The sequence below is a fragment of the Sceloporus occidentalis genome, unplaced genomic scaffold, assembly GCF_023333645.1.
Source record: "Sceloporus occidentalis isolate IW3139 unplaced genomic scaffold, rSceOcc1.0.p SCAF_5, whole genome shotgun sequence".
NCBI lineage: Eukaryota > Metazoa > Chordata > Lepidosauria > Squamata > Phrynosomatidae > Sceloporus > Sceloporus occidentalis.
This window is the reverse complement of record NW_028316985.1, coordinates 146,391,884-146,418,859: the sequence shown is the minus strand read 5'-3', so window position 1 is coordinate 146,418,859 and position 26,976 is coordinate 146,391,884. Positions and strand designations below refer to the sequence as shown.

At 38.9% G+C, this 26,976-nt stretch overlaps 1 protein-coding gene across 1 annotated transcript; it reads right to left on the bottom strand.

Annotated features, from left to right (window-relative positions):
• Positions 1-26,364, bottom strand: CLGN (calmegin). The gene is made up of 15 exons (XM_089525767.1): positions 26,250-26,364; positions 21,154-21,309; positions 18,759-18,829; positions 16,834-16,892; positions 15,142-15,283; positions 14,783-14,864; positions 11,028-11,220; positions 9,469-9,658; positions 8,244-8,357; positions 7,218-7,374; positions 4,965-5,180; positions 2,834-2,953; positions 2,480-2,606; positions 2,167-2,258; positions 1-1,271 (listed from the first exon to the last, which is right to left on the bottom strand). Exons 2-15 carry the CDS (start codon positions 21,298-21,300, stop codon positions 1,191-1,193), a joined length of 1,791 nt encoding a protein of 596 aa, XP_089381893.1. The 5' UTR covers positions 21,301-21,309; positions 26,250-26,364; the 3' UTR covers positions 1-1,190.
• Between the last annotated feature and the right edge of the window lie 612 nt (positions 26,365-26,976).

Here is a 26,976-nt window from a genome sequence, read left to right as displayed (position 1 = left end):
CTAGAGTTGCCCTTCCTCCTCCCCTGCATGTCTTTTTCCTCAGGAGAAGGCCGAGCAGCAGAAGAAGAGCCTTGAAGTTGTTCCACATCTTCATAGGCCGCTCAAAATTCTTTGGCGGGCTGCTTGCGGCCCCTGGGCCATATGTTGTGCAGGCCTGGATTAAGAACTGTATGACTGCATTCTTCACAGCAGCTCTCAACTTGCTGGCCACTAGATAGATATTTTGGACTACGGTAAAACTCTCAGGGCTACAAGGCATGCAGCCTTACACTGATGAGAGCTGAATTCCAATACAGTATATTTGAAGGACAGCTTAAGTAAGGCTGATGTACCACATGATGACTAGTTTACTTATCTGGTGAACCTTTTCAATAATATAGAATTTTTAACTTGAGCAGCAGAGACTATTAAATATTTTTATTCAGGAGGCAATTTTAGCATTTTTTTTTGTAAATGAGTTACGCCATTTTAAATTGAAACAAAACTATAAAAATATGAAAATCTCCCAGACACCATTTTACTTGAATATCATGAACATTGTTGCATTTAAAAGTAAAATACATGCTGTTGCATCAATTAATGACAATGTGTTTGTCTATGAAACAGAAACAGCAGCAACTGTAATAAATGTCAAACTAACATGACAAATAAACCATAAGTAGACTTTACAGTAAAAATGTTAATGTAATAAATAAACACAATTATTAAATTCAGCTCAGCACAGACATGGTTGTCAACTGGTTCTATCAAGACATCCCTCAGTGGATGTTATAATGGTATATTCCTTTATATCAAAACAGTAGAAGCAGTATTTGTGCTACAGCTAGAAAAAATATATTCCAATTTACATGAACTTTCTAAAAGGTAAAATTTTGAAGCCAAAATTATTTCCAAACAATATTTATTATCTAAATAGCTTCAAATGATATTTACAATAAATAATTCATCTTGCCGTTTTTCTTTTATTTTATGAAGTAAAGGAACAGGTAATTTCACAAATAGGGGTGTTTCCTCTAAGTAAAGGAAAAATCTTACAAGATTAGGAGGGGCTCGAAAAGGGAAACAGAAGTATAAGTGAAGTTCAGTCTTTTAATTTAAGACTCAACAACCTGCATGCTGTTAGACAAGCCAATATAGCATGCTTATGTCTGTGTTCTGAAACCAGAAACCATCAATATTAACTGGAAATGTTAGTCCTTTCGTACTCTTCTTTTCCGTACTGATTTTGATGGTCCATCACCAGATCCTGTGCTTTCATCTGCTTCTTTCATCTGTGTGGGAGAAAATATACAGTCAAAGCAGCTTTTCAAAATACAACATGGTTCATATTCTTTACCTAAAGTGCATCTAAATGTTAGGTTTGATTCTTAAGGTATTCTACTGTTGTGTTAACATGATACTTCCTTAGCCTGAAATATGGGGAAACACCGAGGAAGAAAAAAATGACTTCACATTTATTAATAAAGTTTCCTCATGTTTCTAAGTTCTTAAATTTCCATTTCTTGAATGTAACTATGGAAAAAGAAGTGGGCAAGGGGAGCTGAAGTTTGGGAGACCTTCCCAACCTAAAATAATTTATCTATATAGAAACATCCCCACATTATCTACTGAGTAGGTCTGACATATCTGCCATAGAATATTTGTACACTGCAGACAATTCTGGAGCATGTTGTAACAAAATGCAGTTCGTGCAAGTCTATATGAATTCTGGGATTCAATCTCCTCACATAAACCAAAAGCAAGCTCCTAAATTTTGTTGAAACTACCCATTCTGGGGAAACCCTACAGCCACTGTAGAATGTTCTTAGTGAAGAACTGCTGATAGGGAATACCAGGGTTCTTTGGAAACACAAGATGAGTTTTAACACAGTTTCTGACTTGAATACATTATATCAAGTAAAACAAATGGAATGACAATTTGGTAGCCTTCAAGGAAAAGCAACAGAAAACTGCTTGCAAAATTACTAGGTCATGACTATTACACAAAAACACTTTCAGCATGGTGATGGCATTTATGACTTTTACAGTCCAGCACAACTCTGTCTTCCATAGAATTTGTATTAGAAGGGGAGGAGCAGTTTATTAAGCTCACTGTTAGACAAGGCTTCAACTTTTCATATTTGTTAGATCATATTTCTAAATAAAACTAATTATATGAAACTTCACCTCATCTTCCTCTGAGACAGATTTATTCTCTTCTTCTTCATGACTTCCTTCAGCAGTTTCATTTTCATCTTCATAATCTTCATCTTCAGCACCTTCATATTTTAAAATACAGCAATAATCAAGAGTTGAAGGGTAAGTAAATATCTTTAATTGACAATTTTACTCTAATTGACACTAAAAATTGGATTTGAACTTCTATGTTTAACTGTAGTTTTCCAGCCTGAACTGTGTAGCCACTACTTAGAAACAGCAACTATTTAGTTAGATTATCATAGCCATAGCCTTAGTGAGTATAGCCAGAGGTTCCTCCTACCTTCACCAGTGTCTTCATTTGTTTTCTCTAGTTCTTCATCTTTTACATTCATCTCTTGTTCTAGTTGTCCTTTTGTAAGTGGCTTGGCTAAATCGGTTTTTTTGTACTCCACATCTTCATCTATTTTCTACAACAGAAAGAGAATTGTACAAGAAGTGAACAGATTTAAATACTAAAGCACATATATTTTAAGGTCAGAGAGGCATGATTGCCAAATTTTCTTTTCCTCTTACTCGGGTGGATTTTTACACTAAAGACTTATGACAGGGAAACTGAAAAACTGGAGACACCCCCCTCCCCCTTTCTCGGTCTAAATAAAAGAAAATGGGGATGTCAGATGAGTTCTGCATGTACCTTGGATGGCCAGCAGAACAGTATGCCCAATCCTACAGGAAGTGCTAAAGTCAAGACGTAAATAATCCAAAGCCATGGGCGTTCTTCTGCAGCAGTCACCAACTGACTAAACATTCCAGGCTAGATAGATAAGAAAGCAAAAGAAAACAACATACAATTTTCATTGTTTATTATTGCTATAAAATATTAATTGTTTAATGTGCTGTCTTTTTGTGGAGCTTTTATCTCAAGGCATTCATTAAATATTGTATTAGTTTTGAGCAAAACTGGCAAAGAGAGGCATATGAACCATCACATACCACAGAAGCCACCATTATCCCTCCTTGTATCTCATTAAATCAACAAAAGGTTACTTTGATTAGTTATCTAGGCATATATTCAAATGAGTATAGTAAAATCTCAGTATCTAGGGCATCCTAGAAAGCTGTGATTTTGGTCTGCTGTGGGAGCTGGAACTGACCAAGTTAAGTAATAACAGTACCTTAGGTACTAAGATTACTGGAATCATATGTAGTCCTTCACAGCTTTGAAATGATTTGTAAAATATTAAGAAATATTCCTTGCACTGAGGAATCTTTCTATTGTTTCTTTCCCCTCTACATTCTTTGAACAAAGTTTAATAACATCCTCACAAGTAAGCATCAAATAAAGTTTGCAAAAATGAGCACTGAAAGAAAAGGCATAAATATGATTAACAGAAAATGAACTATAAAAAAAAGGAAGGGAAATGAAAGTGGTCTAGGGCACTAGAAATTGCACGCATACAATGCACACATTTTCAACCGTTTATCCAAAAGCATAACAATCAGGAATGCCAAGTGTTAAAGACTAATCATCTGTTTGCCATGTGTGTGTGTGTATACATGCATTTAAGTTGCCTGTTGACTTATAGTGACCTCATAAATTTCCTAGCGTTTCCTTAGGCAAGGAATACTCCGAGGTGGTTTTGCCAGTTCCCCCCTCTAAAATATAACCTACAGCACGTGGTATTCATTAGTCCCCCATCCAAGTACTAACCAGTGCTGATCCTACTTAGCTTCCAAGATCAGATCTGGTAACTTCAGAGTATTTAGGCCCTCCATGTTTACTTTACTGTGAAAAAATGCAAGTATGCTGTTGAACTGCATGGCTCAAAGAGCAGCTAGCCATAACTAGCATGAAATGCATACCAATTTGTCAAACACACTCATACCTGTGAAATGATCACCACACTTTATTTTGAACTTTCCAACATCTGGATATATTTTGAAGTTATGTTTGCACCGTAATGTTGCCAAATTCTTAGTGCACAGTACAGATAGAAAATCTGTCACCAAATGAAAATTGACCTTTTTATATTAAGACATGACATGGCTAACTATTATAAAGGAATTCAGGGACATAGCTGTGTTAATCTGGAATATCAAGTACGCAAAGGGATCTTGTAGCACCTTTGACTATGAATGAAAGCAGCTGTAGCCTAAGCTTTCATAGACTTCCTCAGATGCAGAAAGCTTATGCTACAATTTCTTTCACTCAGTTAGTCTCAAAGGTGCTACAAGGTCATTTTGCATTCTTATAAAGGAAGACAAGATGTAGTCCAGCATATAGCACAGTCGCTCACTGTCATAATGACTGCAAGTGTATGTGCATTCAAGATGCCTGTTTACTTATGACAACTCCATTAATTTCATAGCGTTTTCTTAGGCAGGCAAGGAATACTCAAGAGGTGGTTTTGCCAGCTCCTGCCTTTGAAATATAGCCTACACAGCAGAGCCACATAAAAGAAAGTTTGTGGGTATAGGGTTAAATAATTAACTTCTCAACAGTTCTGTTCTGCTTTTTATAAATAATTTTAGGCTTTATTTCTCACACAATGGGAAACAGTGTATCGCTATTAAACCATGATATCAACAAATATAATGTTTAGCTTCTTTGTGGGTTTTTGGGGCTATGTGGCCATGTTCTAGAAGAGTTTATTCCTGATGTTTTGCCAGCATCTGTGGCTGGCATCTTCAGAGAATGTTGGCATAGCAAGAAATACCCACAAAAAACTATGGATGCCATGAAAGCCTTCAACTTCAAATTATAATGTTGATTGCAATCTTGCAAAAATCACATGTTTGGGACACAAGATGTATTAAATTCTTACTTCATTGGAACTAGCAACCAATTTTTTAAAACCCCAGCCATCTGCTGCCCATCGGTCAGCAACTTCCTTTTCTGAACAGATGATGAAGTTATCAAAGTAGATATCTGATGTCATAGACCAAAGCTCTAAACCAATAGCACTGACAGCAGTCATCTTGAAAGGATGAGAATCTTCAAAATAATCAGGATTAGGGATTTTGTGAGGACTCCATATCCCCTGCAAGAGGAGAAAACAAAACAGAACAACTATATGAAAGATGGGCATTTAACTATGAGTTCTTCCAAATGAGACAAATATATTAGGAGGCTGTGATAATACTGCTGTAGTTCTCTGGTATTAAAAAATAACCAAATAGCATTTCTATTGTCCTAGACAACTTTCTCATAAATCCCAGCACCCAGTGCAACCTTTTATTCCCACCCTGTGTGGGTTTGTTTTTAATTATGAAACGACTACAAAAAAGAATGGAATGAGTGGATGTGGAGATGACAACAGCTGGTAAAACCTAAGCAGTTATACGTACTGTGAGAATTGACACTTTTTTAGACCAATCTGCAATAGTCCTAAGTCAGCATGATAGGTTGCATCAGTACTTATAGAAAAATTAAGTCAGCCATGGTTCCAACCCAGCTGTTTGCTGGCACATAAAGAAGTGATAGAAAGCCACTTCTTTTTGAGCTGGCAAAACGCCAGCTTTTCCACCACCGCCGCTTTCTGGTGGTCCCATGGCGTGTGGTGTCTAAATAATAATAATAATAAATTTGTGTTTCCCCGCCTCTCCCAAAGGATCGAAGTGGGGTTACAGACTACTAAAATCAATACATACAATGCAATACAATACACTATAAAAACACGAAATGGTACATCTATACAAACATCAGTAAAATACAACAATCCAACAGCATCCAACATCCAGGGGTAAGACAGAATATCATTGTCGGCAGGCATATTGGACATGTAGACATCACTCCTCGGGGGGGGGGGGGGGAGACACTTGGCAAAAGAGTACGGTTTTCAATCTCTTTTTAAATGTTTCCAAAGAGGTCATGAGGCGGAGCTCCTCCGGAAGGCTGTTCCAGATCCGCGGGGCTGTTATTGTAAAGGCCCTTTGGGAAGAGGAGACGTATTTGGACGATGGAGTTTCCAATAAATTCTTCCCGGATGTTCTGAGTGTGCGGGACGGATTATATAGGGAGATGCGGTCCCTCAAGTAACTTGGGCCCAAGCCATGTAGGGCTTTATAGGTGATAACCAACACCTTGTATTGTGCCCGGAAGCGAATAGGCAGCAAGTGCAGAGCTTTCAGTTTAGGTGTTATATGGTCAAACCTAGATGCACTGATGACTAGTCTGGCTGCCATATTTTGTAATAACTGAAGCTTCCGGACTTGGTACAAGGGCAGCCCCATGTAGAGCGCATTACAGAAATCTAAGCGAGAAGTTACCAAAGCGTGTACCACTGTTTCAAGGTCCCTTTAGCCCAGGTAGGGTTGCAGTTGGCGTATCAGCCGAAGCTGGTACCAAGCACTCCTGGCCGTCGCATCTACTTGAGATGTCAACTGCAGGGACGAATCCAGAAGTACTGCTAACGCTGCACTGCAGGAGCACTGCAAAGCTGCCCGCCATGTGGTCAGGCAGGTGGCTTCACAACAGCTTTCTGCCTGATTGGGGGTGTGCATTGTCTAAACAATGTGCCCCAAGCCACTGGGAAGCTGCTGCAAAGGGGCTGTCTGTTTCACGCCCAAGTTTAAAAAGAGAGAACAAAACATTTGAGAAGCCTCCTCCTTCCTCCTTATCGTGGATGCTACACCCATTACTGTTTCTATTTCAATTGCTGTTCACATGAGAATTTATAGCACTGAGAGGTTCAACATAAATAAAAAATATTACTTCAAACAGCTAAAATTGTCACCCAATTAAGCTGAATTAATGGATTTGGGAAAATAGCATATTTACCTCAGTGGCTACACTGAAGACTTCTAATTAAATTCTGGGATGGACCCAACCTAATTGTACAATCCTATACATGTTTACCTAGTTGAAAGTCCCCCTATGGTTAATAAGACCTACTCCCACATCAAGTGAATTCTTGCATTATTTTTATCCCACGTTTCCACACAAAAATGGTGGAATTCCACTACATTCAAACCCAAACCCTTTACTCTCTCACTGCCTTACCGGGCACACTGAAAAAAGAGAGGTACTATTATAAAATAGCAATAATTCAATAGAATAGATTTTCTCTTGCTATTACCTGATAATTAGGGTTTTCTATCATAGGTGGTTTCCATTTTCCTTTATATTTTGGATTGGTCATCATGGGCCGTGTCCATGTTCCACAACCAGGTGCAGTCTCACATTTTGGATTAGAAACTTGTGGAGCTTCCCACTCACCATCCATATCCTCATCCCTAAAAAAAAGAAAACGTGTACAAATACCACCTCCTTCTTGTATATATATTATCCTATATATTTTAAATTATTCCAGCACATTGTTTCTACCAGCTTCAAACAAAAGTGAATCATCTACTAGATTTCAGGTTAAAGTGAAATATTCTTTAAACATTTGGTGTTAGTGGAGCTATCAATAAATAGTTTTCTTCTTACAAATTCAGGCCACTCTGAGAACCTTTGTTGTAGAAGAGCAGGGTATAAATACTCTAAATGAAATGTAGATGAAATTACAGTTCAAAATATAAAGTTGGCATTAACTACATGTGTATCAATTTTTTGTACATCACGACTTGCATCATTTTAGATAATCAAACTTACAATTACACTTTCCCCAAATCTTTAAGTTTTAACTGCCATTCACTGTGACACTGAACTATACCACAATATATAAAAGATAATAAAGAAAGAGATTTGTGTCTTGTCTTCTTAACTTCCTTAATACTTTTTTGCTGGTGTATCAATAAAATCAATATTTACTTATTTATAATTAGGCATGCTATTTATATATTATTTCTGAATCGTCAAGGCAAATGTGGAGAACATATATTTGAGATCCAGGACTTGGATGGGCCAATTAGATTTAGCAAGCAATCTAACATACACATGCTGGGGTATAACGTCTATTGATTTTCTCATTCAAATGTGCAGTATTTGTTTAAAAATTCTATCTCATCTTTTGTGTTAGTCTTCAAGGAAGCTTAAACAGATAATTGAAAGATAACAATATTATATATATCATGAATATTTTATAAAACCAACTAAAAGACAAATCAAAACTTATATTAAAATGCTTACACATGTTACCACCACAAATAGACATTCTTACCAATCTTCTGGTTTTTCTGCATTAGGATCTGGAATATATTCTGGTTCATCATCAAGCCAACCTTCAGGTTTAATAGCACCAAGATCTTCTATTTTGGGTGGCTCATCTTCATTCCTTTAAGTTACAGAACAAATTTACCAGAAGATGGTAATACAATAGTAATACATACACAAAGCATAGCTCAATTTTTCTTAATCATTAAATCAAAGTACTGTATATACTCATGTATAAGTCTAGAAATTTTAGTCAAAAAAATTGACCCAAAAAACCTGAGTCGACTTATCCATGAGAAAATGTAAAAATTGTTCTTTAATTCCAGTAAAAAAGGAACCATTCCTGGAGAAAGGCAAGAGTGTCAACTGTCCTGGAAACACTGAACCCCCTTTACTTTCTTATTCATCCAGCATTTTGTTTGAGCACAATAGCCTGCTGGAACTTTCTAAGTTCATTGGCATGGTTTCTCTTTGCTTCATCCTTTAGTTCCTTTATTACATGCCTCTAGGTTTTACCCTTGACTTATCCACGGGTCATAACAAAATTACTAATTTTGGCCGCAAAACACACCCTCAACTATACATGAGGTTGACTTACAATCAAGTATATATGGTATATATCTCTTTAGAGCCCAAAACTCTGGTATACACAGTCTCCAAGACACAGGCCCAAAACAGCTAGGCAGGAAGGAGTGGCTTCTAGCTACTCTGGGCATGCGTCGTGCAGACAACACATGCCCCTACCTAGAGTAGCCGGAAGCCACGCAAAGAGTGCACCCAGTTGGAAAAAGCCATGATATAAAAGGAGCAGGAACATCTGCTTTTTGCCAGCATTCTGTTCAGGATCATGGCAGTGTCCCGGATTGGGACTGGGCTATGTGGTTGCTGATTGGGGCATGACCGAGACTGGAGCGTCCTCAGGCCACTCCAAGCTGTCAGTCTGAATGCCCTCACAGTTATATCTAAGATGATATACTATAAAAATTAGCATAACTAAAATGTTCCAGAAGTTACCATTCCACTATATAAATTACTGCTATCAGGAGAAAGACACTATAGTATATTCCAGCTACAAATCTTAACAGCTCAAAAACTTTCTTCAAAAGTCATTTCCACTCCCATAAAGTCAAAATGCAAACCAAAGAAAGTTTGTTTACTATTAAGCAATGGGGTAGAGAGAGGCAAGGAGGATGGAAGATGGAAGGGATACAGTATGTTCTTGGTTCTCTTACCAGTCATCTGGCTTGACAGCATCAGGATCAGGAATTTTAGCTCTTTCATCCCAGTCCTCTGGCTTTCTATCATTGGGATCTTCTATTTCTTTGGGGGGGTTCACAGGGGGAACCATATCTTCCAGGAGACTTCCTTTGCTGACCACTGTTTGATCAATTAATATTTCAAATGTGTCATCAGGTTTTAGCACTAGAACACAAAATAAGTGAAGTGGAAAATTAGACAATTGTTAAAGCAAAACTATTTTTAATAGAATGTACATCATTATAGTAAGAATGGTCTTTAAGTCTATTTTGGATGCATTTCTGTCATAGCACTGAATTAAACTTTAACATGATTTTCAACAGTTCAGTTTATTACAGAAATGAAAATATAAACATCTATTTGGAATCAAACAGACTTATTGACATGAAAGGAATGCAATTCTAAATGAGGGTGGTTTTTTTAGTCTTGCTACTTTAATGTGAAAGGGGTTGATATTTAGCTATACATACTGTAAACATAACAGTAGTACACAAAAGTTTGTTTCATTAGTCCTTAATAGCAGGATAATATAAAAAATAATCGCTATCTGATTAATATCCATTAGCAGTGGTTAGCAATATCCATTTAGCTTTTTTCCTCTCAAAATGTTCCTATGCCAATGTAATATTTTATAGGCTACACACTCCTCTAAAGTACTGCACATAACACACATGAAACACAATCTTCTGCATGTTTATTCAGAAATTAGAGCCCATGGTGTTTAATGGGACCCTCTCTAGGAGCAAGTTTTAGGATTCTAGGATTATCTAGGAACTGCACACAAAATCGGTTACTTTCTTATCTGCCATAATCTACAAATGCTTTTCAGTGTTCAGTAATGGTCATCAGAAAGATAACGTTGGTGAGGGGGGCAGAGATACAAGTTGAGAGGCAGAGTTTTCAGTATCTATCAGGATAAGAGTAATGGTTTCAATAGAAAAAGTTTCATAGGTAATGTCTTGAAACCCAAATTTTCCAGAGGTTCCAAGGCCAAAAGCCATGGTTATAGAAGCATAAATCCAGATCACACAGAATTCCCACACATCTTGCACAATGGAATTTAAACATTAATATTATTGGTTTTGGAGACTTTGAGGAGTACTGTATCACCATTTTGATTGTACACATAGAAACTCTATTCAGGCGTAGAGTTCCTTCCACAAAAAGGTAAGGAGGTCTTTTGAAAAGAAGATTCCTTGTCATACCTTTATGCAAACGCTGGCTACTTGTTGATCTGAAGAAAGTAATCTTACAGATGCTGGTGCTACCTTAAGAAGGCAAGCAGTTATTTGGGCTGTACTTTTGGACTGATAGTTTATCTCTGCTCATTTGAGACCAAAACTGATGGTAGCTCATCCTGCTTGTTCCCAAATTAGAGGGAGGATTGTCTGACTGAAGAGCAAAGTGGTGCATTTTCTTTCAATGCCCAATATTCTCAAAACTGACTAATATCCAGTAGTACATTCCCATAATTGTGTAATAGTCATGGACATAGCTGTATCTTATATTTGTAAATGTAAGCATTTAAATGTACCAAGAGTATACAGATGGGTCTTTCTGTCTGAGTAGATTTTTTTAAGGTCTACATCAGGACGTTTAGAATGTTTTTCTTCATAGTCTCCAGTTTTAGGATGTTTATGTCTGAAGATAAAATGCAATTTGTAATCTTCTCCACATTTATCTGGTCCAAACATAATTGTGTATGATGTTTTGTCATAAAAGTATTCCTGTAAGATGAAGAGGAACATAGTATTCAATTTATACGATCAAAAGCATTTTGTATGACATTATTCTGGCACTTGTTAAGAGCTTGGTTTTAACTCCTTTGTGACAAATGATAATGCGAAAGAGTTAAAGCTCTCAGTCATTTTAATCTATACCTCAGTTCCCCCTTAACACGATGGGCACAATAGTGTGAAGATAAAAGAAAGGAGGAACCATTTTAAGACCTAAAAAGATAGCTGCTTAACATTTTGTTGTAGTGTGTATTCAAGCCATTTCCAACTTATGGCAACCCTAAGGTGAACCTATCATGGGGTTTTCTTGCAAAATTTGTTCAGAGGGAGTTTGCCTTTGCCTTCTCTCTGAGGCTGAAAGAATGTGACTTACCCAAGATCACCCAGTGGGTTTCCATGGCTAAGCGATGATGTAACCTTGGTCTTGAGAGTCATAGTCTGACTCTCAAACCACTCAACATTTTGCTCAACCTAAACTGATTTCAGATTTCCAACACGTGGCTATTATCTCTAGCAAGTCCTGAAGTTTTCTCTGAAATGTAATATTTCAGTCCCCACAAATAAACTACTATGTATGAAAGCAGAGCAAAACAAATAGCTGTCTAAAAGGTTAAGGAAAAGGTTTCTCAGTCCTTCTCCCACCATTTATCTGCTCTACAAGGCTACCTTAACCAAAGATGTGGAATGGATTTTTTAATTTTATTTGCAGAAAACTTTCCAATTCTATATTTTTCCATGGAAAATTTTGCATACCACATCTATGTTCCTCCATAGTTTTCTGGGTTGTCATACTGCAATCACTCTACCAGTGAAACATATTGTTCAGCTAGTTGTTGTTGTTCTCAACTTAAGTTATATCCCACCTTTCCCCCAAAACTGGGACTCAGGGCAGCTAGTTGTACTAAATTCAGTTTTTTTAAAAACATTACTGCAGTCTGAGTGAAGCTAAAAGCACTACAATTAGATTCTTTAGCTGTTTCTAAAAAACTTAGTATTCTTTCAGGTATAGTCAATTTTTCTTAAATACAAAAGAAGTATACATCTTCTCTTTATATCATTACAAATATTCCAAGTAAAATTTCCACATAAGGCTTTGATTATGTTTTAATAGACATTTAAGTGAAATGTGCAAATTAAGCATAAAAAAAAGGGTGGGGGAAGAAATGTGGCAGCACCTTTAAAGCTTAACACTTTTTTCTTCCCCCTCCTTTCCTCCTTTTTATACTGCAAGAAACTAAGGCCTGTTACAGACCGCCTAAAAGCGGCGGTCTGCCGGCGCTGCTGGTCGCTCTGTGAGGGAGCCGCAGCAGCCAAACCACGCGACTCCCGCGTGGAGCAAATAAGAAGCCCCAAAATGGCGCTTCTTCCCGCAGCGCAGTTATGATGCCTCAAGGCGCCAATCGCGCACTCGCGACATCATAAGCGCTATGCGTCCGACATGTAATAATGGCGGCGCCTGTGTGTATAGGGCGCCGCCATTATTACGCCCCCGTCACATGATAGGGGTGAAGCCGGTGTGGATGCTAGGTCCCCGGCCAACTTCTATCACGTGATGGGCGCGCCTCAAGAGCCCGTGTGTAACGGGCCTAACATGGCTATTTCTTTCTGTTAAATCAGATTATTTAGAGCATTCAAAAATGTACACACACACACACATGGAAAAGTGGAGTTTTCCAATTCTACTTTTCTTGGAAAACTTACATCACTGTTTTTAACTTTTATAAAAAGGTATTGAGGTTAAAAAAGGTAATTGTGACTAACAGATATTACTATCAGACTAAACAATGTACACTGGTGCCAGATTATTTATATCAGTAGATGTTATCCTGTTTTTGTCCTCAACTTTTAGATCTTTATGCCTCAGTCTTCATTGTGTATAGTTGAATGATGTTCAGAAAAACTGATGTTAATGGCAGCAATTATTCAGTGAATTAAAGAGAAGAAAATCCTGGGGAGAACTGTCTTGTTTGCAACTGTCTTGAAAATTTTACTTAGGTATTAATGTAGATATTGAATTAGAAACAGATCCTTTCAGTTCATCTGGAAACAACATGCCAGTTTCCCAGTCTACAAACTCCAAATGTAGAATACTACTGCCATGCTTCGTAATATTTTAATTTTATTCAAATAATGACACCATATTCTCTAATAATGGGGGGGGGGGGGAGGAAAAAAAAGGAAAAGAGGAATGTGGTAGCACTTTTAAGACTAACTTGTCCAATTCTAATAATATTATTAAACACCTGACACACAATCTAGTCAACCTTACATTTTAATGATAGTTTTCTGCTTTCAGTGTCCTCTCTTCACCTGCAATATTCTTAACAGGAGAACTGCACTTGCACAATAGCTGCAGGTACAATGACATATGTAATGGAATGGCTGCATTTAGTCTTAAGACTTTAAAAATAACCATTCAAGGAGGCATATTAATATAGCATAACACAATTCTTGAAATGGCACCCCAACATCTCCAATGAGGAAAGTTTTTAATAATCAACATATTTACTCAATTTACATGATTGTACTTTGATAGACGAGAATAGCATAAGCTATCAATAACTTAATATTAATATATTAGGGATTGTGTATGTTTAAATGTTTCCAGATACTAGCTTCCAACTACTTTTTGGCTATGAGAGAAGATGGAATAAGGTTGAAAATGCAAACCAGAAGTGAGCAGAAATCTACCTCTAGTTTGTACATTTATTTTGTGCATGGGGTGTATGTCAGAGGAGATATGCGGAAGTGTTTTGAAGTATAACACCACTCCAGGGAGCACTGGGAGCACTTTATGGCCCATTTTTTTACTTTAATTTTAATGGGTGGTGTTTAATGTCTTTGGGGAATTTGGAGGGATATAGGATCTCTCATGGGCTACACTTTTCTTACCTCCTGCTTTGCAAAGTTATTGTTAGAATAATACTGGGGCAAAGAGAACTATGCTTGTTGTCTTGAACTCCTCGGAAGAAAAGGAGTTACACATATAAAAAGGACTCTGGCACCAACTTTATTGTCTTTTCAATGTCTGACAAAAGCAGCTGTATCTTCCCACACCTTTTAGATACAATTTTAATACTGCTTACTGTTTTATATTTTTGGGGGGTTGTATTTACATTTCAAGTGTTTTATTCTCTCTTATAAGACTATTGGGAATATAATTGAATGGTGACAGAAAAATATAGATAAACTGTGAATATTTCAGTTAAAAAGTCTACCCCCATCGGTGCACTGCATCTTCTGAATGTATTATATAATGTGTAACTTAATAGTGTCATAGGTATAGTACATATAAAGATTGAATTACACTTTATATATTTATTAGTTCCTTGTACCTTATTAGGTGAGCATTTTCTTCCACTGGAATCTCATTAGGCCCTTAGACTATTCACTGTTGTCTCATTTGGGACCACATGCAGACTTCATCAGTTTCCCTTAAGGGCGTAGGGAACATTTAGCCAACAACAACTGGCACAAGCACCCAAAGATTTTGGTGGCTTCCTTCCCAACATTAAAACATTTCTCATCACTTTCTCTCCCAGTGACTACATACCAGATTCAAGTCATCACTTTTGGAAAGAAGTTTAACATATGCACCACCACAATCAATGCCTTCTTGAAAATTCACTTCATACCTGCACAACAGAAACACAAGAACACTCATCTAGAAATAAGTGCTGATTAAATGTTCACTTAGCTATTATTTTTCAGTTACTTAGCTTTTGTATGCAACACTATTAAATTTCATTGGCTCCTCTCTATTTCCCCCTCTATAACTGACCTAAAGAATCATTTTAATCTGTTTCATAAGCTTAAAAACTATACATAATTTCTGTGGTGTTTATATACAATGCAGAACCTCAACACAGAAGTTTATCTGGAAAACCATTTCAACTGTAAAGATATACTTACTGAACAATCAGTGGTTTACTATCAAAAACAAATGGCTGTGTTAACATAGCTGATATTGCATGATGCTTTGCTACTGATTTCAAAACCAGTCCCCTGTCACCAGGCACCATGTTTTCCTTTAATGGTTCTATTTCCCATCTTCCTAAAAGATAATATAGCAAGACAAATGCAAACAAAGAAAACAGTCATGCTTTAGTAAAAGTTCTGTGAAAATTATTCTTCTTAGATTCATTTACTTCTCTGGAGATTTTGAAGTAAAAACTTTACAAGGGCACCACATGTACAAGACACTTAAGGTATCTAGGTAAGCAGATCAGTGCAAAAACATACTTTGTCTACAAAACATTGCAGGCTGAATCCCCAACATTTCCACTTAAGGAAAGGAAATCTTTCAATAAACTCTGCTAGGCAGTACAGACAACTTCCAAGCTTGAATCAATAGATCTGTCTTAGTAACTTCGAATATCCCTCCATGTAAAACAGCTTTATGGCAAAGGCATTTTAAAATTTGTTAGTGGGAAATGCAGACTTCAAAGTAATTCCAGTGATCTTTATCACCATTACCACTTCTTTACTACAACCAGGTGTCTAAGGCATTTAATGAAACAAAATGAAGACTTAGGCGGGTTATAGACCGCCACTTGGGACGTCCACTGGACGTCCCATTTTAAAAAAGGGGCGTCTCTTCTAGACGCCCCTGGGTCTAATACGGACTCTGTCTGTACAATATGGCGCCGGTCGTTCCACACGGCCGCCGCCATCTTTACGTATCGGATGCTGTGTGTCCGAACGTGTTGCGGCGCTAATGACGTCGCGAGTGCGCCAGCGGCGCCTCGCGACATCATTAGGGCACCGCAGAAAGAAGCTCCATTTTGGAGCTTCTTTTTTGCTCTGCAAGGGAACCGCGCGGTGTGGCTGCGACGGCTCCCTTACGGAGCAAACGGCGGCGGCGGCAGACCGCCTCAAAGCGGCGGTCTATAACCCGCCATAGTTTGAAATTGTGAATTTAACTCCATGAATGATAACTTATCTCATACTTTCTTGAATGCCTGAAATGTTGCATCATTTAGCCATACCAGGAGGTGCAGCTGGCAGTCCAACCCATATTGCATTGCTCTGAACTGTTAGAAACAAGAATCTGAGGACCTTGGGTCCTTTGCTCCAGTAAGCAATACATGAGCCTTATTTCAAACTTTTAAAAAGCCAATAAGACTGCTGGACACTGTTATAATTAAAGAAAGATTCCACCCTCCACCTCCAGCCCAGCGAGCAATGTAACAAATTACTTTTTCTTCTTTTGAGAGGAGCAATGCAACAACTAACATAATGCATTACTTTTTAAATATTCCAGGTTCTGGCTTGTTACAGTGCTCCCTTTCTGGCCAATGAGTAGACCCAGGTTGGTCTCTTTCTTTCCCTGATGTTATTCTTGGATAGTAATATCATCTGACTTCTATGTCATTTCTTTACCAGATAGTCTCCTCTCATAGAAGATGCCAGAAGATCTTTTTGGTGGGAAAGGTGATTAATGTGAAAGATTTCAAAATGTGAGGAACATCGTAAGTGGAACTATTAAAGAAAGGAAACATCCCCTCTCCCAGCAATATAAAAGGAAATATACATTGAAAGCCCTGGAAGAAAATGAAAAACATGAAAAGAAGGAACACGGAAAGCATTCAATTTATGCCTTACCATCATATTTGGCAATATCTTCATCTGTATCCTCTTTTTTGGTTTGAGACAGAACCCACCTATTGAGAAAAACAGTATGAACAGATCACACCAGTTTCTGCAAAATGAAAGGAGTTTGTTTAATGGGTATTATCTAACATTTCAGTAAGACAACTGATGCAATTTGATTTGGAGCAAGGCCTTGTCTACAAATGCTACAGATTTTAGGTGACAGAATCCTCACTTGGTAGAATGGTCAGACTGTAGATGTCAGAAATTTTTTAAAGTGTTCTACAGCCCATTATAAAAATTCAGAATTTCCCACTTCACACTCCTAAATATTAAGGCCAGAATCCTCTTGGTGACTTACTATGCATGGCCATTGTAACTATGTATTGCACAAGAATTATTTAAATGTAGAAACAATGCTTCAGATAACAGAAAATGCCTGATCAGGTCACATTAAGAGTAGTGCTTCCTATTTTCTGCCTTATGACAAATGATAAGAGTGCTCTCAGAATGTCCAGTCTATCTTAAGGCATATGAGTTCTAGTCAACAGTGGACTGAAGCAGACGGTTAGGAAAGTGGATTCTGCCCATTCCAGCCACTATTGGACCAGGACCGTGGCGACCGCACAGCCTGCTCCTAAAACGGGCCACCACCACAGGTTCCAAGCCACGCCAGCCAGAAGTCGGTTTAAACTGACTCCTTTTTGATCCAGTCCTTTGGACTGAAGTGTGGCCTTGGTGAGGCTTCCAACTGCTTTGGGGGTATGTGTTGTCTAAACGAAATGCCCCCAAAGCGGCCTGAAGCTGCTTCTTTTGGCCTGTGTGTTTTGGGCCAGAGTGAAAGTGAAAAAGACCTTTTTCTTTCCTCTTCTCACAGTAAGTCTTCCTCTGTCCTGTTCACTCCTCTTGCATGCAAGGGAGGTGGATTAACTTAGACCAGCTTTTGGGGCTGGTTTGAATGTTTTCACATGTTCTGCAGGGGAGGGGGAAGATTTGGGGGGTGGGAAGAGAGCCAGCATGATGTAGTGGTTTCCACACTGGACCCTGCTCGGCCACAGAAATCTACTGCGTGAACTTGGGCAAGTCACACTCTTAGTCTCAGAGAAAGGTCAAGACAAACTTCCTCTGAACAAATCTTGCAATTGTTCACCTAAGGGTTGCCATAAGTCAGAAATGATTTCAAGGCACACAACAACAACAATGTGGATCCTGTGGACACATAACAACGGCCTCCCTGCCTAGTGGGCTGTAGTGGAGGAAAGCTATAGAAGGAAGGGGGCATCTAAGATTGGATCTATGCCTCAGAGGTTAGACAACTCTCTACCCTCTGAGGTTTGCTATTTCTTTTGTCCTAAAGATTTCCTCTCCAAGACTACATGGCATATGTCTTAACAGATTTCCCCTAATGGTACGATAGCCACTGTGCTTCTTCTTTAACACAGTTCTTCTCCAAAATGTAAACCACTTGAAAGGAAGAAAACCTTGCACAGTGTACAGTTTTTCCTTACTATTTCCACTGACTCTTCAAAACAAATAATTTGCCAAATACACACACGTACACATTCATACAGATCAGCAAATGAAATCAGTAGTAAGCAGCTAGATTTAGTAGATCTTCCTGTTTATTGAAACTCATACTTTCAACAGTTAATACAGTGCTACCTCGGGTTACGAAATTAATTCGTTCCGCGGCGCCGTTCGTAACCCGATACATTTCGCAACCCGAAAAGGCTTTCCGTTAGCGCTGGAAAGCCGCTAGCCGCGCTTCGCATTTGAATTTCGCGCCGAAACGCGCCGAAATGAATTTCGTAACCCGAAAAATCTTTCGTTACCCGGAACAGTTTTTTCCAATCTAACTTTTTCGTACCCCGGAAATTTCGTAACGCGATCAATTCGTATCCCGGGGTACCACTGTATTCTCTTTTAGATACTCTTACCCAGACATGGTATCGTCAAAAGTTTCAGCAAAATAGACTTCTCCAGTTGGCTTTGGTGTCTTGTACACAACCTACAAAACATTTACAAAAAGATATTCAGAAGCAGAATTCCTATGTTAAAGACAAATATATTAAAAGTTTTAAAGATAATTCAATACTGCTGCATGTTTAGTCATCTGTTACAAATCATATTTAACTCATGTTTAATTCTCTGAAGATGCCAGCCACAGATGCTGGTGAAACGTCAGGAATAAACTCTTATAGAACATGGCCACATAGTCCAAAAAACCCACAAAAAACCATATTTAATAAGTAATAATAATAGGAAATTAACAAATAATTTTCTCAAGGAAGGATGGGGCTGAATCCAGACTTTGTCATGCTCACATGGGATCCACTAAAAATTAGTGAGACTTAAGTTATTTGTGACTAATTTGTCCCATTGACTGATGTGGATCTACTCCAAGAATTTAAAAAGTAACATGTCCTTTAACTTTCAAGATAGCAAGGGCCAGTGATTACACTGAAAATAGGCCTAATATTAGAAAAAGCTCAGAATTCTACTAAGGAGTAAAACCTCTTTTTCAGGAGCTAGCTCCTTGAATTCCTACTATTTGAATAGCTGATTTGAAAACCAACTACATATCCTTTAGCAATCTGTAATTCACTGTAAAATCATTGTGGTCTAATATTCCTTAGTAAGCAGCTAATACAATGCTCCAGGCAGACTCACTATTTGAACCTAAAGTGTGCACATTACTTTTAACTTTGCCCCCCCCCCCCATACTCTTCGCTTTCAGTTATTTAGATATTTCCTGAATTACCTGCTTACAAGTAAAACCCTCACCTGAATGGGAAGGCAGGTGACTTGACATTTTACTATCTCATTAAGATACAATATGTGAATATGAAATACTTTTTTTTAGTATTAAGTCAGTCCTATAATACAACCCTGCACTTTTCAAATGTAAAGGTAACATGAAAACTTTCATCGAAGTAAACTGCTAAATGAGAGCCAGAGTGATGTAGTGGTTAGACATAGTTAGGATATTAGATATGGATGTTCATAAAAGATACAATGCCAGTATTATTCTACTGTGATTAGATTAAAGGAACATTTAAATACTAAAAATCATACTTTTATTATACTATTAATAGTTTTAACTCCTAGAGTGTGCTGCCTTTATTAAGTCGAGTAGTGCTACTGTTCTTTAGAAACAGTAACATAAGTATTCATAAGCAGTCTAAATTCATAAGAAGCAAAGATAGGATTAAGAAGTTAGCCATCTGTAGGTTGCTACAGTTTGGATCTTAGCAAACACTATGTATATGCTTTTAGAATTAGTCCCTTTTAAAGGTGGCAACTTTGTGCTAAAAATGTAAGATATGATTTATTTTAAAAGTTTGTGTTACATAATAGAAAAAAATATTCTCAAAAGCAGCAATTAAATTTTTAGATTTTGAATTTTAAATTACACATCATCTAGCTTCTAAACATTACAACTGCTATGAATTAGTACAAAGACAAACTCAACAGATGATACTTAAACATCCTCTAAGAAAAGCAAAAGTCAACTGGGAAGTAGGGTTGTTGGTTTTTCCCCCCTGCTGGAATAGCAGTAATTTAATCCTATTTTAACGTAATGTTTTGTATGTTTTTAACTGCATGGTGGTTTTTTTTAATGTTGTAAGACAGTCTTGGGAGAAGAGCAGGATATAAATAAATTTAACAACAACAACAACAAAAATAGCAAATCAAATACACACTCTAATATGTTAAATTACTATTTCACATTATATGAATGGATTATATGGATCCAGTTGTCAAACTGGATAGGACTACGCAAAGCACTAACAACCATGCACAGACATGCAAAAAAAGAAAGAAAAAATGTCATCATAAAGTAGAAGTGGCTTATCTCTATAATAGGACAATACATATTTGGCACAGTTTTACCATTTTTTTTCATCACATCTTGTTCTAATGGTGCGATTCATCTGAGTACAACTAGGTTTTCTATTTCAGGTTTCTAAAGTTCACCAAGCTCACACATACTTCTCACAAGAGAATGTGGGGAAAAACATGATGGATATTATCTTCTATAAACCAAGACCAAAACAACTTTATAGTGAACCTCTAAAATAATTTGCATATTAAAGGAGTGCATAAACACAAAGGAAAGAATGAAGCACAAACCACAGAAACTTTGATCAATACAATCTTACAATATACCTAAACGATGCATAGCTTTTCATATCTTAATAATATCCAAGATCACAGAAAGCTTAATAGAGCTATTTGATTTCTCAAAGCTGTAATTAACTTTATTATGTTAACTCATGGTAAAAATTTTATCCCATATTTTAACATAAAGCATATTAACTAAATTCTTACCTCTAAGGATGGTCTACTTTTATCAACATTAGCTTCTTGTGTGTTCGTGTCAATATTTTCCACTTCAGATTCTGAATCTTCAGATTCTGCACTTATTGAACTTAATAGTAGTACACTCAAGCAAAACCAATCCCAATGAAATTGCATTCTGGCTACCTGTAAAGTACAACTATTGTAAGCACATTTTGTTTTCACTCCTAGTTAACTATCCAGAGTCCTTACAATAAATATAGTATTTGGAATATTGGGGAAATAGTTTGAAGGTAATGTACATTATTGTTTTTTAAACTTGCTTTCTAATTTATTAAAACAGAAGAAGAAATGAAAGTTAAATAGAATTATACAGAATTAAACAGGTGCATCAGAGATGTATATCATGTAATGAGTATACTGCATGTTGTATTTTGTATTTTGAATTAGAAATATCAGAGATACCTTGAGACTGTCTATTCCTTTCATTTTTATTTCTCTAGAGCTGTCTCTTTCTAATTAGAACCCTGTGCTGGCTGGCCCTTTTGGCCCCTCTGTTTAGCCCCTTTCCCAAACCTGAGTTACATAGCAAAATTAATGAAATAATAAAATACACCACCAAACCAATGATAAACAGTAATATATATTATAAGAATGTAACCACAAATTTTAGTAGGAAAATGAAGAAAAGGCACTTCCCAGATAACAAAAGATTATAAAGGCAAACATCAGGCAAGCATCCAAGGGAGCATTTTAGAGGCGATGATAAAGCATAAAAACACCTCTTCTTTTAGCCCCCATTGGTTTTATTTCGTAGAACCATAACACCTATTGTGAAGGGCCAACAAACATAACCTTGGCATGCAGGCTAATTCATAGGGAACTAATTATTCTTTCTTCAGTTTGTTACACTCATTGGTCTATTATTTCCATTTTCTATAAAGCTGGTAAAGTTGCCAACATAGAATGAATGAAGGGCAAGAGTGTATGAGTTGCAGACACATTTACCAGGTATGGATATATTTTGTGAGGTCCCTATTCTGCCATGCCCACCCTCCACACCAGAGTCCCCCTGGCAATAACCATTACTGCTTTTGGACAGCCAACAGTGATACAAAAATAGCAATACCTGTACTAAGGGCACTGAGAGGAGAAAGAGGCTAATTACTGAGAAACAGTCAGCACTACTGTTTCTGCACAGCAGGGAAAGGAAAAGGATTAACTTACATTTCAGGGTGAAAGTGATTTAATTCCTTGTGTAGGAATCCCATAAGACTCTAATGACAACTGAGTAGGAAAGTGAATGGATCTTTCACAAAGTCAGCTGGGATGCTGTCTAAGTAGACATGCCAGATTCTGGTTACTACTATATCTCAAAGTGGAAGAATGAAAAATGGCTCCAGAAATTTTCTACCTATACTGATCTGAGATCAATGGAAGCTGCTTTGGTAAAGATCTGAACCATATTAAAACTGCAGTGCACATTACAATACTTAGTTTTCAGAGTTTGCAAGTGCTTTTGAAAGCAATCTCAGGTGCTGCAAAGGAGTATCCTGTATTTTACTACAAAGCAACAACACAATTGGCCATCTGAACCTCTGGCTAGCAACAGCAACCCCCCTCTGAAGAAATCTGTCAAGAAAACTCCATGATAGTTTCACCTTAGGGTCGCCAGGAACTGGCACTTGGAAAGGAGGGAGGGTGCTCTGGGCCTATACATTGGAAACTACATGGAGACACACAACAAGCATAATAAAGCACAGGAGGCACAGCACAAGAACAAAGAGAGCCAACAGTTTGAGCCTGCCCCTCTGGAGACCAGGGCTTGAATTCCCAGCTCAGCCATGGAAACCCACTGGGTGACTTGGGCAATTCACAGTCTCTCAACCTCAAATGATAGCAATGCCAAAAATCCCCTCTGAACAAACCTTGAAATCTTGAAGACACAACAATATGTAATATAGATGTAAATAAACCTGATGAACTGAATTTATATTTCTGACTGTTGTTAGCTTTTATATTGTCATGTCCTCTATTTTTCTTGAACATCCCCCATTTTGAGCATGGGTAAGAAGCATGAATTTACATTTATATATGGGTGTTCTCAGCTTTTATTTTGTCATGTCTTGAGCTTATATGCCCTCCATTTTGACCATGGATAAGCATGGATTTATATTTATAGAAGTGTTTTTTTGCGTTTATTTTGTAATGTACTCCATTTTGAGCATGGCTAAGAAGCACGAATTGACATTTCTAGGAGTGGTTTTAGCTTTTATTTGGCCAGGTCTTCCTTAAATATCCTCCATTTTTAGCATGACCTGGGCGCGTTACAGACGGGCCCATGAGGCACCGTCATTGCGCCGTCATTACGCGTGAGGGGCGGTGCTCCCTGACGCGCCTTGCCCCTCGTGCGTAATGACTACGTCAAAATGGCAGCAGCCATTCCACACGGCCGCCGCCATTTTGACATAGCAGACGCTCTGCGTCTGCACGTCGCTTGGCAGAAGTGACGCCGCGAGTGCGCGACTAGCGCCTCGCGGCGTCTCTTCCGGGGCCGAGGAAGGAGAGCGATTTTTGCACTCCTTCTTTGCTGCATCCGGGAACCGTGCGGTTTGGATGCTGCAGTTCCCGGACGCAGCAACCAGCAGCGGTGCGAGACTGCCCTTTCTGGGCTGTCTGTAACGCGCCTAAGAAACATAAATTTATAGGAGTGGGTATTTTTTTAGTGTTTATTTGATCACGCCCTACATTTTCCTTGAATGTCCTTCACAGAATACCCTGTGCATACTGATATTCCAGATTAACAGGGCTGGTTTTCTGAATTCCTACCCACTGTAGAAATGTAGTACCACTGGAAAACCACTGCAGGGGAACCTTGGTCAGGATACACTTTCTCAGCCTCAGGGGGAAAGGCAATGGCAAAAGCTCCTCTGAACAAACCTTCCAAGGAAACCCCAGGATAGCGTCCCCCTAAGTCAGAAGGGGCTTAGAGACACACAACAACCTCAAGGCGCCGCTCACCTGAGAGGCACCGGGAGAAACTCTGCAGCTGGAGTCTAGGGAGAGAGGTTCCTTGCAGAGGTGCAGGGCTTCTGAGAGGAAGGAGTGGGGCTCCTTGATGCAACCAATAAAAACCCTTGAGCTGGGCTGGCTGTGCGCATGCCTCCCTACCCCTCCATGGTGCTGTGCCCGCTCAGAGGACTCTGCGTGCCAGTGCTGGCATGCGTGTAACAGTTTTGCCAACACAGATATAGGCCTTTATAAACTAGAAGGCTCCAAAACACAATACTACACCTTGGAGAGCACCTGTTCAGTGGCCCAGCCCACAATCTTGTCCTTATTACTCACTTCTATTCCTTCTGTCCAATATTACCAAAAACCTTAAACAGGATCTTGTAGCCAATGGAGCATGCTCTGTTCTTGAGCTTCCCCCTTCCCCACATTTATTTCTCATTTCTGAGGACCTTAGGTTTCTCCTAAGCCGGCTAATACCTGCTCCTTGTAGATGGATGGTGACCTTTGAGTGCATAAAGGCAGGTATTCGAAGAAATGAACTTATTAGTACTGTATACACCATTTTCTTATTTACAGTGGGCCCTTGTTATCAGCTGGGGTTTGGTTACAGGACACACACCCACACAAACACACGGGTCCTAAAATCTGTGGATGCTCAAGTCTCATTAAATACAATCGTGAAGCAAAATGGTGTACTTTATATAAAATGACAAAATCTAGGCTTCCTTTTTAGCATTTATATATTTTAAAAATATCTTCAAGCAGTGGATGGTTGAATCTGTGGATAAGGAATCAGTGACTATGGACGGCTGAATGTATTTTGATCCCACCCTTCTGCCAAAGGGTCTGAATACAGTATTATATATGGCTCTCGCCCATCCCTCACCCTTAATTTTATTCTCACAACAGTCCTGTGATACAGATTAAGCGGGGAGTCAGCAAAGATTACTGTATGCGGTCAGCTTTGTGGCCATGGAGGTATTCAAATCCAACAAGCACAGTTTGGCTCTAAAACCAACCCTAATCGCTAGATCCTAGGTTTCTTGAACAGGAAATGTCTGAAACAGTAGTTTTTACTCAATGGCAAGGGAAAGGCCTCCCAGACGTCCCATGGGCAACATGGCCAAGAGTCAGGACTCTTTGAGTTAAAGTCCGATAACATCTGGAACCACTCAGGACAAGAACCGCTGTTTCTAGTGCTGCCAGTCAAAAGCCACTGTGCAGAGACAAAGTGGTTTTAGTAAGGGTTCAAATCCCCACTCAGTCATGGAAACCCACTGGGTGACCTAAGGTCAGTAACACACTCTTGGGCCCAAATTGGTCGGAAACAACTCTATCCGTGTGTGTTGTGAGCCTTAGAGTCGTTTCTGACTTGTGGTGACCCTACACATATGTACATAGTCTAACGACTCTATATATATGTGTGTGTGTGTGTATAATAATAATAGGGTTGCCACAAGTTGGAAATGACTAATACATATATATGTGTGTGTGTATACATATATGTATGACTACACACACACACATATTAGAGTCATTAGAGCATGTATATGTGTATAGGGTCGCCACAAGTCGGAAACAACTCTAATGCACACAAGACACAGAGATATATCGCGCACACATTTATCTGTGTGTGTTGTGTGCCTTAGAGTCCTTTCTGACTTGTGGTGACCCGATACACATACAACACACACGGATCACACCCTGAGCGCTGCTCCCTCCAGGCGCCGGAACAGGAGGACTAGCTAATTGGTGTTGCTCTCTCTCTCTCTCATTCTCCCTCTCCGCCTGCCCCAGAGAGACAGAGACAGGGGATGCATCCACATTGGAGAAATAACCCGGTTTGGCACCGCTTTGACTCTTTGTCTGGCTCAAGGCTATGGAATTCTGGGAGTTGGAGTTTGTTGTGGGTCCAGAGCGGAGCTCCAACTCCAACAAACTCCAACTCCCAGAATTCCATAGCCTTGAGCCAGACAAAAAAGGAGAAGACCGGGCAATAACGGCTGCTCCCAAACGCATTATTCTGAACGGGGTTTCAAACGAAGGGTCCAGTTGGGGAAGCCCTCTCCTGGCAGGCAGCGCCCGCCCCCTTCCCCCTGACAACGCCTCACCTCTCCTTCTTGACTGGCAGGCCGCGGCCGTTATCGCCCGTCAATCACGCTCCTCTGAGTGTCTCTTTCCCTCCGTACAGCATCCCTCTCAGGCAACGACGCGCACTGCGCATGCGCGTCGTTCATTCCAAGAAGGAGCAGGTGCTTCGAGAGCGTGCGCCGCCGCAGCCTCCACCAATCGGGACTCGGCGCTGACTTAAGCCAATCGGAGCGCCGCTTTCTCGGAGGAACGGGAGCGCGTGCCGCCCTCGTCCAATCGGATCCGGCGCCTTTTTTTGGCGCCGCGAGACGGGAGCCAATGGGAGGCCGGGTTAAAAGAGAGGGCGCGCTGCTGCGGTGACAGAGAGGGACAGTGCCTTGTGTTTAGGCTGCGTCCGCACTGCGGAAATAAACCGGTTTAGCAGCGCTTTAGCTGCCATGGCTTTCTGGAAGGGAATTCTGGGAAAGGTAGTTTGTTGTGGCACCAGATTTCTAGTGGAGGAGGCTCTGGATCATGAAAGAGGAGGACAGCGTTCATATTATTGATAGAATAATTTGATTTTATATATATAATTTTAATTACTATTTAATATTAATATAATAAAATTATCATTCATTCCCATAATCATATTATTAATAATATGAAAAGGGCATTCATACTATTAATACAATGAATGAGAGAAGATGTGAGAGCTGGACAGTTAAGAATCCATTCATTTGAGATGCGGGGCTGGAGAAGAGTGCTACA